The sequence below is a fragment of the Sprattus sprattus genome (assembly GCF_963457725.1).
Source record: "Sprattus sprattus genome assembly, chromosome: 2".
Classification (NCBI taxonomy): Eukaryota; Metazoa; Chordata; class Actinopteri; order Clupeiformes; family Clupeidae; genus Sprattus; species Sprattus sprattus.
The window spans coordinates 66,010,906-66,025,905 of record NC_137921.1 but is presented as its reverse complement, the minus strand read 5'-3'; the positions used below and the strand labels follow the sequence as shown (position 1 = coordinate 66,025,905).

Genomic DNA, 15,000 nt, shown 5'->3' with positions numbered 1-15,000 from the left:
GAAGCCGACGGTGACAGCAGCGGCTCGAGTGTGAAGTATAGCCCGCTGGCTGTCTCCTTGTCCTCGTCCCGGAGCCGCTGCACTGCGTCGTAGATGCGCTGGCGGTGATGTGGGACGAACACGCCAATCGCGTCTAGATCGGGCTCCCCAATTTGTTTGCACACCTCCAGGTCATCGTAGCCGTTATCCATGAACGCCTCCGTGTACTGCACGAGCTGCAGGGTCCGAAGCCACTCGTACACGATGTTGGATCCACCACTCATCATTGTGGCTGATACGAAAGTGTTTTTCAGATAGATAAGACCAGAAGAGATCCACGCGCACAGGCCAAACACGCACACGCACACTCTCACACGTGTGTGCTATATGTCACTGACTAAGTTGACCGGTTGACGGGACCAAGCTGTTGCTTTACAAGTGCCACTGGTACATTTGGGGAGGTCCGTGCACATCATTGAGCCGTTCATCACCACGTTACAAACCTGGATAGGCGTCACGCCTTTGAATGGCATCAGGTAAGGCGACCTACACTTAAGTAGATCACCTCATCCGACAGCTGCATATGACTGGCAACATATACAATCAGTAGACCTTGCAAAAAATGTAAAACAATTCCCTGAAAGAGAGGGGTTAAATGGGGGCACGCTGATGCCCCGGTGTCACCCTGGCGATCGGACCTGGTTTGACAGCTCAGCGCGAGCCTCCAGCACCGGTAAGACGCCAAGACTGGCTGGTGACGCTGGCTTCCCACGAGCCACACGACTCCAGTGGAGTCCTCAGTACGATGAAATAATAACCTCTTTTTAATGAAAACTCAGGTCAACGACTAGCAGCTTGTTCTCCAGCGTAGGTTACATGTTTTAAATGGAACAGGCAAAATAGCAGGAGCTTGGCGACAGTTCAGCCGTGCTGTCATTCTCTGTCTTCAGTGATATGAGTCTTTCACGCTTCTTTCCTACTATATGTCTCCCGAAACCGAAACTGACGACTGTCTCTGCGGTCTGCCAGTGACCCCAAACAGGATTCTGTTCTGGTGGCGGTCGGGGCTTCTGGCTCCGGCTGTTTCGACTCGTCTGGAGGAGCCGCTTTGCCTCAAGCCACGAAAACCCAGCCGAGAACTGACCGCCAGCGAGCACTCAGCGCCGAGCTACCAAAAAAGATCAATCCGTGTACTCCAGATTCGGATAAGGACAAGAGCCACTAGCCGCCACAGAAACGGCGTGGACGTCTCGCTCAGCTCAGCATTCTTGCTTTTAGGGTCCGACAAGCAGAACTGACCACATAGCCTACCTGCTCCGAGTCACCCGGTAAACTTCCTCTGGTGTTGCTCTGGCTCTTTCTCTTTCTCCTGCTCCGCGTTATTGGCTAGTATGTGAGTGTGCGACAGTAATCCTGGATGACTGGCGGTAATTGAAAGACTATCTCCCTCTCGTTCCCTCCCGTCTCCAGCGCGCGACTCCTACTCGCTCCAGAGCGTCCGTTTCCACAGCGCTGGCATTCTGTGCGCGTGTAGGTCTCGGGTGCCAGTTCCATGTGCGTTAGCGCTTACTGACTCCCCCTGGCGGACTACTTGTGTTTAACAAGTGGCACATTGCTACTAACAGTAAACCTACGTGTCTCTGCAGGTGTGTGTATTTTGGTGATTAGTTGGCCAGGATCACCTGAACTGTCACTGTTTATACTGTTTATTGAATTGCTATAGTATATCTCTTACATTTAGCTGCCATTGATACGAAGTTGTCTTACAGCAATTAGAGTTGTCTTGACAATACTTTATGCAACAGAAGCTTAAGCACTGATGTTACATACTTATACTAAGTCAGATCTCTTAAGTGTGGTTAATAATTCACAGCGTCTAGGGTTGGGTTTATTTATTTCTTGGACAACAGATATGAAAGTCTCTAGGGCTCCTCCTGGTGGTTGGTACTGATAATGCAATAGGCTACATGGCAGTACAGTGTGCGTGTGAGAGTGTGTGCGTTTGACATTTGATTTGTTTCAGATGCAGAGCGATAGTAATGACCTGACAAAGATCTGTGTGCAGTAGCCTATGTGCCTATGTGAATTCTCTAGGTACACATCCAGGAAGTGTTGAACACTCTTGAACATAGTGATTGACAGCTCATTTTCCGATCTGGGCTAAATCCCTTCACAAGGTAGCCTGATCCTTCATCCATTTATCCATCCATCTATCCATCATCTTGTTCAACCCACCTTGTGTCTCTCAATGCCTCCATCCTTCAGTTCAAAAAGAGGATCATGCCTGCCTGCCTGTCATGTTGATCTGTATCAGAGGGGCTCTATCCTCCCAGGGATCTCCAGTCGGATGTGTGCAGTGGGTCTACAGCCTTCACATGGAGATGTACAGAGCAGACATAGCTCTGCCCCACCTGAGATTTGATGGATCTTGATTCTCAGTAACCAGGAAGTAAAAGGGTGGGGTCATTGACTTTGTAAAGTTAAACACTGACCTAAGTCAATGTTGTAGTACATGTATTTACATTCAAACATTAAAATGTTATTTAGCTTAATGTTTCAATAACATAAAATCACTTTAGAACGAACCTGACATTCACTTTAACTGGATGTTTCAATGAAACAATCACTTAAACAAGAATGTCATAGTTTAAATGTCTAAGAGCGACCTAAAAAAACAATGTTTCAATAAAATAAATGGTAAGGTGAGCAAACTATATGAGGAGCTGTTATTTTCAGTGTGGAAGGAGACGATGTGTGTTTATCTGTGCTGTGTGTGTGTGTGTGTGTGTGTGTGTGTGTGTGTGTGTGTGTGTGTGTGTGTGCGTGTGTGTGTGTGTTCATATGTGTGTGTGTGTGTGTGCGTGTGTGTGTGTGTTTATATGTGTGTGTGTGTGTGTGTGTGTGTGTGTATGTGTGTGTGTCTGTTCTGTGTTTTGTCACTGTGCTGTTTCAGGCAGTTTTATGGCAGTGAGGAGTTCCGCTTTGAAAAGTCTGTTGTGCCAAGCCCCCAAATGTAAACATGGGCAGCAGCTTTTTATCAACCACAGACGGGTTGTGGCGTCAGGGTCAGGGTCTTGGTCTTTTTTCTATTTTCTTTTCTTTCTGAAACCAATATTTATTTTAATTGTCAATGATTTTACTCCATGGTACATTGTGTTAGGATTTACATATCTGAATACATCTGACTCGTTGGCAAATATGTTTTCACTCACTGCAAATTCAGTTGAGTGTCTCAACCCTTGTTGCCTCCATGTAACATCATTAGGGTTTTAAATGTCCCTTATGTATTGTAGCGAAGTAGTGGCCCTGTAAGAAGAAATCAGCTGTTGGGCGCCATACACTCGGAGGGAGGATCACAGAGAGGAAATTAGGCCAGTGGTTCTTAACCTGGGTTCGATCGAACCCCAGGGGTTCGTTGAGCCACTCTCAGGGGTTCGGCAGGGGTCAAGACACACGCAGTATAGCCCGGTTCACATTAGTAATGTCGGGCCGTTTTTATACATACCTACGTTTTGAAGAAATCATATTTTATTTTTCAAATTACGAAGGGTTCGGCGAATTCACTGATGAAGCTTGCAGGGTTCAGTACCTCCAAAAAGGTTAAAAACCACAGGATTAGGCTGAATATTGGACCTGCAGTGGCTAGCTCAGGGGGTTGGGTGCAGACAATGAACCAGAGTTCACTAATCAGCAACCAACGAATAAGACAAACGAAACCATTTGAACATTTTAATTCTGTTTACATTTTATAAATCCTACTGATGTCAGTGTAAAACTGAGAACTGAAGGTCAACATCGCCACCTGCTGGTAAATCCACAAAACTGATGTCAACTACTGACAGTTTTGGAAAACTTGTCCCCCCCCCCCCCCCCATAGTAGGCTTCATACTCCACACAGCCACCTCACCTCCCTCAATAATTTCTTATAACTCATCGTACATCTACGATTTAATACAAATGATAATCAATCAGAGATAGTCAGATAGGAGATTGGTCTCTGAGAGCATTAAGTGAAGACTGTTCTTCACACCATATTAGTTTAGCTTATATTATCCTCTACAGCCCATAAAAAAACACTTTCCCCCCCTCCACCTCCACACACACACACACACACACACACACACATACACACACACACACACACACACACACACATACACGCCTTAATCCAATTCCTTATGGTTAATCCCAAAATATAATGTAGTCTTTAGTTTGCCTTGAGAATGTGTCACATCACCAAGGATCCATTGTGTAGATGTGTATCGTGTGCATCAGCTGTCAGTGTTGTTTAATGCTTTAATGGCTGCCTCAGTGTCGTGCAGGATAGGTACAAGTGATGTCTGTCAGTATGAGTCTCATCCAGTTTCTATATCTCCCTCCCCTTTGTCATCCCGCATTAAACTCACGGCGTGTGAGCTGACCTGTTGTGTTGTGTTACATCACGTCTAATTGGTGGACTGATTCTTTGAAACAACCTTGAGTTTGTGAAGGCGCTTACTGCTTAAGTTTATAATTATCGGTTATGATGATGGAAAATATACAGAAGGAATATGTATGAGTAAGTGTCAACTATTGTAAAATATTCTTCACTGTATTTAGAGAAGTGTATTTATTTTTCCAGTGAGAAGAAAACATGTCTTGAAACCTCTGAAGATGTATCGTGATTTTTCTTATTTAATATTTATTTTTGTGTGCCAACACAAACGAACGCCTCTCAGAGGTTCATTAGTCAGCGATGCATTTAAAACCTTGTCAATCAAAGCCACATCGTGAAACACTATTGTCTCAGGCCATCACTTCACTGTTGCAGACAGGAGTTGGCAATGGTGAAGGTAAACGTGGACTGTCTTCAGTCCTCAAAGGGGAATACAGAGGAAGGAGCCAAGTGAGAACAGAACTCAACTCGTGTGTTGCCTACACACAATGGACAAACAAACAAACAAACAAACACACAAACAGGAAAAGAGTTTAATGTTTTAGTGAATAAGTAGTGATTTATAAATGCCAGAGGACACAACATGACCCAGAACCTGGCCTAGAAGTAAGGAATTTCACATGTCACTTCTGAAGTGACAGATCAACAGATGAACAGATGAACAGATGATCGGATAAACAGATGAAGTGTTCCGTGTGAAAACAAACAAACATGAACATGAAGACAGGTGTCACATCATAACCATCACTGAGAACATCAGGCTCAGAGACACATCTGGAAATCTGGAAAAAGGTTCTTCTTTTTTAAGGCCACATCTTTATTTTCTTTCCAGCAGCAGACTGCATCTTACACACACACACACAGAGACACACACACACACACACACACACACACACACACACACACACACACACACACACACACACACACACACACACACACACACACACACACACACACACACACACACACACACACACACACACACACACACACACACATATTGTCTTTGTCAAACCTGCTGTGGCGTCCCCTAAAGTTCAGCGAGTCAGACGTGAGTGAAGGTGAGTGCTGGCATCTGGAGACTCAACAGGTGTGCCTGACTGAACATGCTCGCTTTGGTGCCTGGGAATGTTAAGCTGTTTGACTCGATGACGGCTTGTGTGTGTGAGTGTGTGTGTGTGTGTGTGTGTGTGTGTGTGTGTGTGTGTGTGTGTGTTAATGTGCATGACGTAAAAGTATTTCTGGGTTATGTTTGTGTGGGATGATGTTTGGTTGAGTGGTCGTATGTCAATTTCAATTTAGCTGAAATGTACTTTATAAAGTAGAAAAATCTCTTCATTCGTTCATTTATTCATTCATTCATTCATTCATTCATTGTGATGTGTGGCAATGTGGGCAGGTTGAATATCAATGACACTAGTTCTCTATTACACAACAGTGATCCACTGGCTAGGTGACAAGTGGTTGAACCAGTGGCCATGTCCTCTTCTCGATATGACAAACACACAGAGCCTGTGAACTTTCCCCGACGGCCAGTAACTCCCCCAACACGTCTGGACACTCCGAATGACTGCTGAGTCATGTGGGTAAGAGCAATGACAATCCCCTCCAGAGCTTGAACCACGGGGAGCTTTTATTTTGGCAGGATGTCTTGAGTGTGGTTGTCTTCCTGACTTCCGCCTCGTCTTCCCTGACTGTACTGTATCTAAGGAGTTCAGACAGGCTTACCCAAAACCTCCTGGCTCCAGACAGGCCCAGTAGGAAGCTGCCCTAATGAACTGGGCTTTCCAGCAGTGGTGTCTGCATTATATACGCAGGTGGGCCTCTCTCTCTTTCTCTTTCTCTCTCTCTCTCACTCTCGCTCTCTCAGTTTCTCTCTCTCTCTCTCTCGGTTTCTCTCTCTATCATTCTCTCCCTCTCTCTGTTTCTCTTTCTCTCTCTCGCGCGGTTTCTCTCTCTCATTCTCTCTCTCTCTTTCTCTCGGTTTCTCTCTCTCTCATTCTCTCTCTCTCTCTCTCTCACTTCCCTCCTCTTGCCTGTGCCAACAGTAGTCTGAAATAACAGTGTTGAACTTGGACATGTCAGAGGCCTTGGCTTCTGGGGAGAAGAAGGAGGCTGTTCGAGGGCAGTTTCACCTGAAAAATCCTCTCATCCAATACTCCTCTCCTACTGCCAGTGGCCACCCATCACACATGTGCTTATTGTTAGTGCGTGAAAAAAAGCGATGTTGAACTGAAGCATAATATATATATATAATATAAAGCAAAAATTTTCTTATGTAATCGGTTACATCAAAAGTTTTGAGTTCTCTGAACTTGTTCGGGTTTACAGTGTGTCTATCGTTAGTGCCTCGGCTGTTGCTGAAGTTCAGCTCATGGCTTTGTCCTAGCAGAGAGGCTGGGAGATGGGGGTTAGCGGTTAGCCTGTAATTAAACATCTTCATACCTTTGTCATTGCAGAGGCTACGGCTGTTAGCGTGGCGTTAGTGTCTCCACTGCAGCAGTGCTAATGTAGGTAGGAGGCCAACAGGCATTTAATTCAGCCGTCCTGCCTTGACAGATAGCCCAGAGATGGGCGATGAGTAATGCGGTTAGCCTGTGCGGTTAGCCTGTGATTAAAACATCTGTTCGGATTGTGGGTGATTTTAGCAGTGGGAGGCGAGAGCGAGCGATATCTCTGCTGTCACATGAGGAGATGAGACTCGCTGACTCTGAGAGCGACAAAGATCGATGGGTGACAGGGTCAAGCTGCACAACGAGGGTGCCGTGCTAATTGAGCCATCAGTGGCTAGCCAATCACAGAACACATACATCTCTCTAAGAACCACTCACAGGTGAAAAAGTATCTGGTCTAATCATTTCTAATTGTTTTGATGTAATGCTACGATGCCCATTTTCAGCGACTGACTCATAAGTCCTTGGCCAGCCTAAACGCCTGCTTGTGTTTGATCATTGTGCTTCTCTACAAGGAAGCAATCACAGGATCAGGAGCTGACTGTGGTACAGGGAAATCTCTTAAGTCCTTATCCACTAACTTAATCCTCTGTCCTACTGTTGAGGCCTACTGTTGGATAATATATACCATAACATATACGTACCATATACAATTATAATATATATGGACATTATATAGTGACCAGATACATTTTTTTCTCTCTTTCTCTCACTCTCGCTCTCTCGGTTTCTCTCTCTTTCTTTCTCTCGGTTTCTCTCTCTCTCTCATTCTACATACATTTACCTTCACCATATACCATAACATATACGTACCATATACAATTATAATATATATGGACATTATATTTACACAAAATGAGCCTGAGTAAGATGTCTTACCTCGAGGGGGATGAACCAGGGCAGGTTCTGAGCTCCCTATAATTATGGAAGACTGATAGCGTCGTCCTCCGGACGCTAGTATATCTTTTTCCTTGCGTAAGGAAGCCACAGGACTAAGATGATGGATTGATGGGTCAATGGTGATCCGTTTGGGTGTCACTTAGTGTTCCTTGTCCTCGTGTCTTTTTTTTTTCAACAAACGGGGGCACGTAAAGAAACCCTGCTGGCTCCTGTGCTCCATTCTCATGTCGAGCAGTGACGCACAATTCCAGCAGAGGGCGCCCTGTGCATGAACACAGCCGGGCTCTCTTGCTCTTGACTGCCTTGGTGTTCCTGTGTTAGCCTGTGTGGTACAGGAATGATTTTTTTCTAATTCAAATTATGGACCAGCAATAGACCCAATCAAAACCCATTTGGTTTGCTGAAGCTCTCCTGCCTTGATGAGGACGTGTCACTGTTTAAGGAGTCAGCTGCTCTGAGATGGTTGGGTGAAAGTGAAAGTCCTCTCTAAGGCAGAGGTGGTGTAGACACACACACTCTGAAATTAACCTCTGCATTTAACCCATCCAGGGAAGTGACACACACACACAGTGAAGTGAAGTAACACTAACCCGGAGCAGTGGGCTGCCATTGGCGGCGCCCGGGGAGCAGTGATCGGGGTTAGGTGCCTTGCTCAAGGGCACTTCAGCCGTGGATGTGGGCATGGGAGAGCAGTGGTCTACCACTTCCCCCGCCCACATTTTTCCTACTGGTCGGGGATCGAACCGGCCACCCTACGGTTTCCGGCCTGAAACCCTAACCAGTAGGCCACGGCTGCCCTTAGTGAGTGTGATGGGCATGAGTTTGGCATCTTTGGCCTCAGTGACAGCCATGGCTCTGGGTATAATCTGGGTCTGATGTATCCAACCCCTCATATAATGGCACCGACTCCATTCAAAGGTTAATTACAGATTTAGTAATCGACTCATTTTGCAGACACCTTTATCCAAAGTGACGCATGGTATGGTACATTTATGTAAGATGTGATGCAAACTATTACCCTGCTTCAATGTACGTATCTCTTGTCAACATTGGGTGGTAGATGTCAGTTATTAAACTCGATAATGTTTTCACTGATGCAATGCATCACAAACAGCAACATGTTAGAGTGAATCATTCTCCATTGTAAAAACAACAATCAATGGTCTCTCCCCATGTAGAGATTTGAGTTATATTTACTGCCCATGTAGAAATGTTAGTAATAATAATACTACATACTTCTCAGAGTTGTTACTAATTATTCGTTAATCCTAAATTCATTGTGTAATAACAATAAAGTTATATAAGAATAAGTGGAAACGTAGCCCTTAAGTACCTACGCTTTACACACTTTATATGAAGTAGGGCCTAATTAATTTCACCACACAGCCTGTGGCAGCGATAGAAACGAGACAGCTGTGTAATAAGGAAGAAACGACATGCCGTTTTTTTTCAATCATTTTTTATTCTTTTTTTTCATTGCACAGTAATCTCTATCTACAGAAGTTCTAAACCATTAGTGGCAGCAGATACTCAGAAACACCCATGTGAAATTCTGCATAAAACTGTACAAGAAAAAAATCGGCTACAATGAGAAAATACTTCGACCGACTGATAACCTTTCGAACCAGGACAGAGAACGCGTGGGGCTATGTGAGACGGACTCCCTCGTGAAAAGATCCGTATATTACATCAGGAAAACAAAAACTCTCAACACGATTATTTAAAAAAAACTAAAAAAAAAGATTCAAAACGCTTGTCAATCATAGACACCCAAGCACAGATCCCCCCAACTTTCCAGATCCTTCCATGGGGTCACTGTGTGGCAGGTATGCCTAATTTTCGATATTCGAGCGACGACATGACACACAACCTCCTTGTGAAAACAAATACAGACATGAAATGTGGATGCCAAGTCCAGGAGATAGTCCATGCCATGCTTGCCAACTAAGAGTAGTCATGATTAGATAAAGGGAGTCTTTATGTGTCTGTTAGGAAACCTGGAGGGCTCAGAGACTGTTGGGAGTCAATTTAGTCTCAAAGACATACAGTATATCACAATCCACATGATGTATCACAACATACGTCTGCAGACAACCATGTGGGGATTGGGTCTGAATCTGTGTGGAATCGATTCGTGTATGGAGCACTGGTGCAGGCGGGGGATCTCAAATGTTCTCAAACGGAGAGCAAGGACAGTGGTCGGTGCTTGTGTCAAGCAGTGACTGGGTTTTAGCACGAAAGTCAGCCATGTTCCTGCCGACTTAAGACATTTAATAACGCCGTTTCAGTGGGACTGAGGTGCCCAGTCTGGTTACTGTCCTTACGGCGTGCTATCGTTTGATGATATGCATATATAACGTTGACCCTTTGTCATCCTACCTCTCCATCTGTCACAGCCTGTCACAACCTCTGTGACACCACGAGCTTCCCGTCACAAACTGCGGCCACACCAACTGACATCACACAGCGAACATCTGTCACATGAGCGAGATGAAACTTCTCTTTATTTCACACAACATCTCTAGTTCTCTGTGAAGTTTGGCTCCTGCCACATCGATGCACTTCCGTAGCCAACGGCCTAAGCACCCAATCACCATCATCCTGTCATAACAGAACACAAGGCACGGAACCTTTAGACATGCCCCTCTCAATGCCGCTGTGCTGTCTAAGCGGCTTTCAGACATGGGACTTTTACTCTGGTTTCTCTTGATCCTTGACATATCCAGTATACATATATCAGACTGTCTGTGTATTGCTATTGAAGTCCACCCCTATCCAGTTACTCAACAACCCAGAGTGCATTGGGCTCAGGTCAGCTGCGTCCAACCTGTGCCTATGGTGGTTGTCTTTAGAGTCCGAATGTGTGCGCCATGAAGACACAGCTCGCCTTTTAATACAAACTATAGTCTGGACAGAGCCCCATCTCTTGACAGTAATACTGCATTTTTTTTTGGGCCAGACAACCTCGGGCCCAGTAATACTCAGCCTATCCGCTCCTGACACTACAGGGGACCACACTGGCACAATAAGCCTGCATGGGCCGAACCACACAGCACCACATGGGTCGAACCACACAGCACCTTGGGGCCTAACCACACAGCACCACATGGGCCCTACCACACAGCACCTTGGGGCCTAACCACACAGCACCACATGGGCCTAACCACACAGCACCACATGGGCCGAATCACACAGCACCACATGGGCCTAACCACACAGCACCACACGGGCCGAACCACACAGCACCACACGGGCCGAACCACACAGCACCACATGGGCCTAACCACACAGCACCACATGGGCCTAACCACACAGCACCACATGGAAAGAAACCAGCCAAACGGCTTTCCGCATGTTTCCTCTGAAGTTGTCAAGTTCAAGGCTGCAGTGACATCTGATATCGGGCAAACTTGAAAGAAGGCTGTTCTGCTGCCCGTGTTCTGACGAGGTGACATGGCAACACTGATTCTACTTTATAACTTTTGGTTCAGCAGTTCCACACAGATCTGACAGACGGATGCCTGCAGTGCAGAATGGAAGTACAGGACCACAACTTGTTGGAGCGGCTATCGAACGTAGCCCACAGCACTGTCAGACTGTCAGTGCTTGTTACGACCAAAATACAATGACGCAAGGAAATGCCCTGGACTCCAGTGAGACAACAGATGAGACGGGAGAACAGATCTGGCCCGGAGTCGGCCCTAACCCGGCCCTAAGTCGGGGGGGGGGGGGGAGATCTGAGCCATATCTGGGCTGAGTCACATGACCAGCAACAAACATAATAGCAGATAAGGCTGACTAGCTAACCCCTTGCCTTTGGCCCTGATCCGGCTCAGGTCAGGCACCGATCTGGCCTAAGCCTGTTCTCAAGACAGTCACATGACTAGTTGCAAACATGACACTCCTGTTGCTTTACATGTAACATGTTAACAGACAACGGGAAAAACTAAATCTTTGGCGTCTGGCGTAAAAATTATGGCAACTGATTGTGGAGTCACTTTGACTTCTGCAAAGGGAGGGAGGGTTCGTCTGGATTGTCGCGTTTTCTTTCTTTTCTTGTATTTACAGAACGATGCAAAAGATATGGCCACAGTTATACACCAGATAGCCAGAGGTGGCATCTTTACAAAAACGTCAAACATAACAAGATTGATGTTTGTTTGTTACTCACTTACTCTCTCTCTCTCTCCCTCACCCGTGCGCGCGCACACACACGCGCAGACACGCACACACACGCTCAGACATGCACACACACACACACACACAAATATGGCTGAACTCTCTGGCACTGTATTCATACTAAAAACACAGGGATCATTTTGGATGTGCCTCTTTCTGCATCCTATACACAATATGGCCTAGATGCACTGTTTACACACAGACACACCCACACACTCTGTCTCTCTCTCTTACACACACACACACACTCAGAGTTAAACAAGTACTGCATTTGTGTGTGGTGGAGGGGGGTTGGTGTACGTCTGTGTGTGTGTGTGAGAGAGAAAGACAGAGACACAAAGTATGATTATGTCTGCAACAAATACTCTTCCTTTCTGGTCCTTGGGAGGAGTGAGTGTAGTTTATTGTGCACTCCCCCTTGGGGCCTCCACACTACACTTCCCATGGTTCCACACTCTTTGCCCTTTGAGAGGGAGAATCATGGGTGAGAGAGAGAAACAGAATAGAGAGGGGTGGAGGGAAAGAGAGGAGGGATGAAGGGAGAAAGAGAGAGCAGCACACACTCTTGATCAGAGTCGGTCCTAATGTTCTTCCTCAGGAATTGAAATTGACCCACAGACACTAACACACACACACACACACACACACACACACACACTTTTCCACCCACCCATGGACACATACACACACAAACAAATATACGCAATAACCCATCTTTACTCCTATCCTCATATTATAAGTGCATTAGCTTCCCAAAGGCAGTTCGAAACATCTACAAACACTCTAAATCTAAATGACCAGAGAACACAGACACACACACATATCCCCCTTAATGAAATCCCAGGTCATACAATACACAGTTTTTTTCCACCAACTCTTTCTTTTTCTGTCTCTACTCTGTCTCTTTCTCTCTCCCTTTCTCTCTCTCTCACACGTTCACACACACACACATACACACACACACAGCCCTTAAACAAAGAGCACTGAGCAGGACAACGCATTACAAAAATACATTTGCAACACGAAAAGAAGACTACCAGCAAATAAATAATATAAATACATAAATAACAGGGTGGTTCACTTCCGTAACACTTACAGGAGACATGACACATTCACATACATTTCAGGGGAAACAATCCATTGACCAAGAAAGTCAGTAACACATTATGTAAAGGAAACAAAAATAAATCAAAAGCCCAGAACGGAGCAGTTTTGCCTTTAAGACCGTAAAAATGATGAGGAAGGAGTCCTGACAGCCGCAGGTGGAGAGAGGGAAAAGAAAAAGATCCAATTGTTCTTCGGGAGTGACATTACATCCTCTGCTTTGCCATGTTATTTCCTGTACTGCCACTTCCTATTGTGTCACTTCCTTTTGCATCACTTTCTATGATGTCACTTCCTTTTGCATCCCTTCCTGTGATGTCATTTTGGGTGACAACATGGCACTTCCTATTGCTCTGACAAATGCTGTGAGCTCTCCTTAAGGAGGGAGGGGGTAAAGTTTCTGGTGTATACAGTGTTGATCCTTTATATAGGTTGATATAGAGATTTATATAGAATTATGTATATACTTATTTTCCCAACTTTTTACATCTTTTTTTTTTATTGTGTTTAGACGTGTCTTTTTACGTATTCGTTTTTTTGTAATAGTTTTTGTTTATCTGCTCTGTGGACGTCTCCATGCCGTCGGAACCCCAAAGCCGCCATGGAAGAGGGACGTAAAACAAAAGAAGAAACAAACAAACAAACAAAAAAAAAAACAGACACATTTCCACGTGGAAACTCCCGAAAGACAAAAAAAGAACACCACAGAGATGGCTTCTACCCTTCCGCTCCCCAGTCCATACTGAGGCAAGTTTATCATTGTGCTCGGCGAGGGAACGAGGGATCAGGTGCACCCGGCCGAAGGAGAGGTGGAGAGAGGGGCGGAAGAAGGGCAGGATGGCGTCCCTCGGGCACCAGACCTCAGAACTGGTACCACCTCTTGTCTTTACATTTCAGCATCATCTGAGGGGTGGGGGGGGGAAACACAAAATAATCAGACCCAGCTCATTTCCAATGGACACTCAAGTATAATAAGACAAGCAGTAGTAGGATAGCACCACTGATATGGTACTGTTGGAAATGTGCTGCCTTTGTGTTCCTTGTATGTGAGCAAAGAGCAAATATGTTGTTAGTTGTTTATTTATTAGCCGAGTGCTACTACTGTTCTGTAGCGATATGCTATCATTGAAATAGTGGTATGTTGGTGATATGCTATCATGCTACTGGTGTGGTACCGATGTGCTATCATTGAAATAATGGTATGTTGGTGATATGCTATCATGCTACTGGTGTATTAGCGGTATGCTACCACTGCCTGTCAGAGGTGCACTAACACATATGATTTATCATTATGATATGATAGTTGAGCTGATTTAATAGCAGTGTGCTTCCACTGTGTGTAACCACTGTATGTTAGTGTGTTAGTAACTGCCACTGCGGTACTGTTGGTGTGTGTTAGTGTGTGTTAATGTGTGGGTGCTGTGTGTAACCACTGTATGTTAGTGTGTTAGTAACTGCCACTGCGGTACTGTTGGTGTGTTTTAGTGTGTGTTAGTGTGTGTGTGCTGTGTGTAACCACTGTATGTAAGTGTGTTAGTAACTGCCACTGCGGTACTGTTGGTGTGTTTTAGTGTGTGTTAGTGTGTGTGTGCTGTGTGCAACCACTGTATGTTAGTGTGTTAGTAACTGCCACTGCGGTACTGTTGGTGTGCGTGAGTGTGTGTTGGTGTGTGAGGTGGGCTGACCTCGTGTGCGTGTTTGGAGAAGGAGTCAGCGCTGGTCATCATGGCGGCCGTTTTCTCCTCCGCCTCGCTCAGCTTCTGCCCTCGCTCGTCCAGCGCCTGGCGAGTCCGTGCCAGGTCTGCCATGATGCCCGTGGCCGCCCCCTTCATGCCCTCGATGCCCCCAGGGCCAGGGATGTGCTGAGCCAAACTGCGGGGGGCTCTACCCGCGCCCGTCTCCCCGACTGAGAGAAGAGGGGGGGGGGGGGGGGGACGACGACAGGAC

At 45.7% G+C, this 15,000-nt stretch overlaps 2 protein-coding genes across 2 annotated transcripts in view; both read right to left on the bottom strand.

Moving 5' to 3' along the window:
- Window positions 1-1,210, bottom strand: part of LOC308382849 (sterile alpha motif domain-containing protein 5-like) — a gene marked incomplete at its 3' end in the record, with an annotated part of 34,859 nt that extends 33,649 nt beyond the window's left edge. The window contains exon 1 of the mRNA XM_080860370.1: window positions 1-1,210. This exon is cut by the window's left edge and continues 238 nt beyond it. Within this exon, the coding sequence (XP_080716496.1) occupies window positions 1-266 (266 nt within the window). The 5' untranslated portion in view covers window positions 267-1,210.
- Window positions 1,211-13,914: 12,704 nt separating this feature from the next.
- LOC308360591 (syntaxin-binding protein 5-like) overlaps window positions 13,915-15,000 on the bottom strand; it is a gene marked incomplete at both ends in the record, with an annotated part of 92,865 nt that continues 91,779 nt past the window's right edge. The window contains 2 exons of the mRNA XM_080832603.1: window positions 13,915-13,956; window positions 14,739-14,959. Of these exons, the coding sequence (XP_080688729.1) occupies window positions 13,915-13,956; window positions 14,739-14,959 (263 nt within the window). The remainder of the gene's footprint in view (window positions 13,957-14,738; window positions 14,960-15,000) is intronic.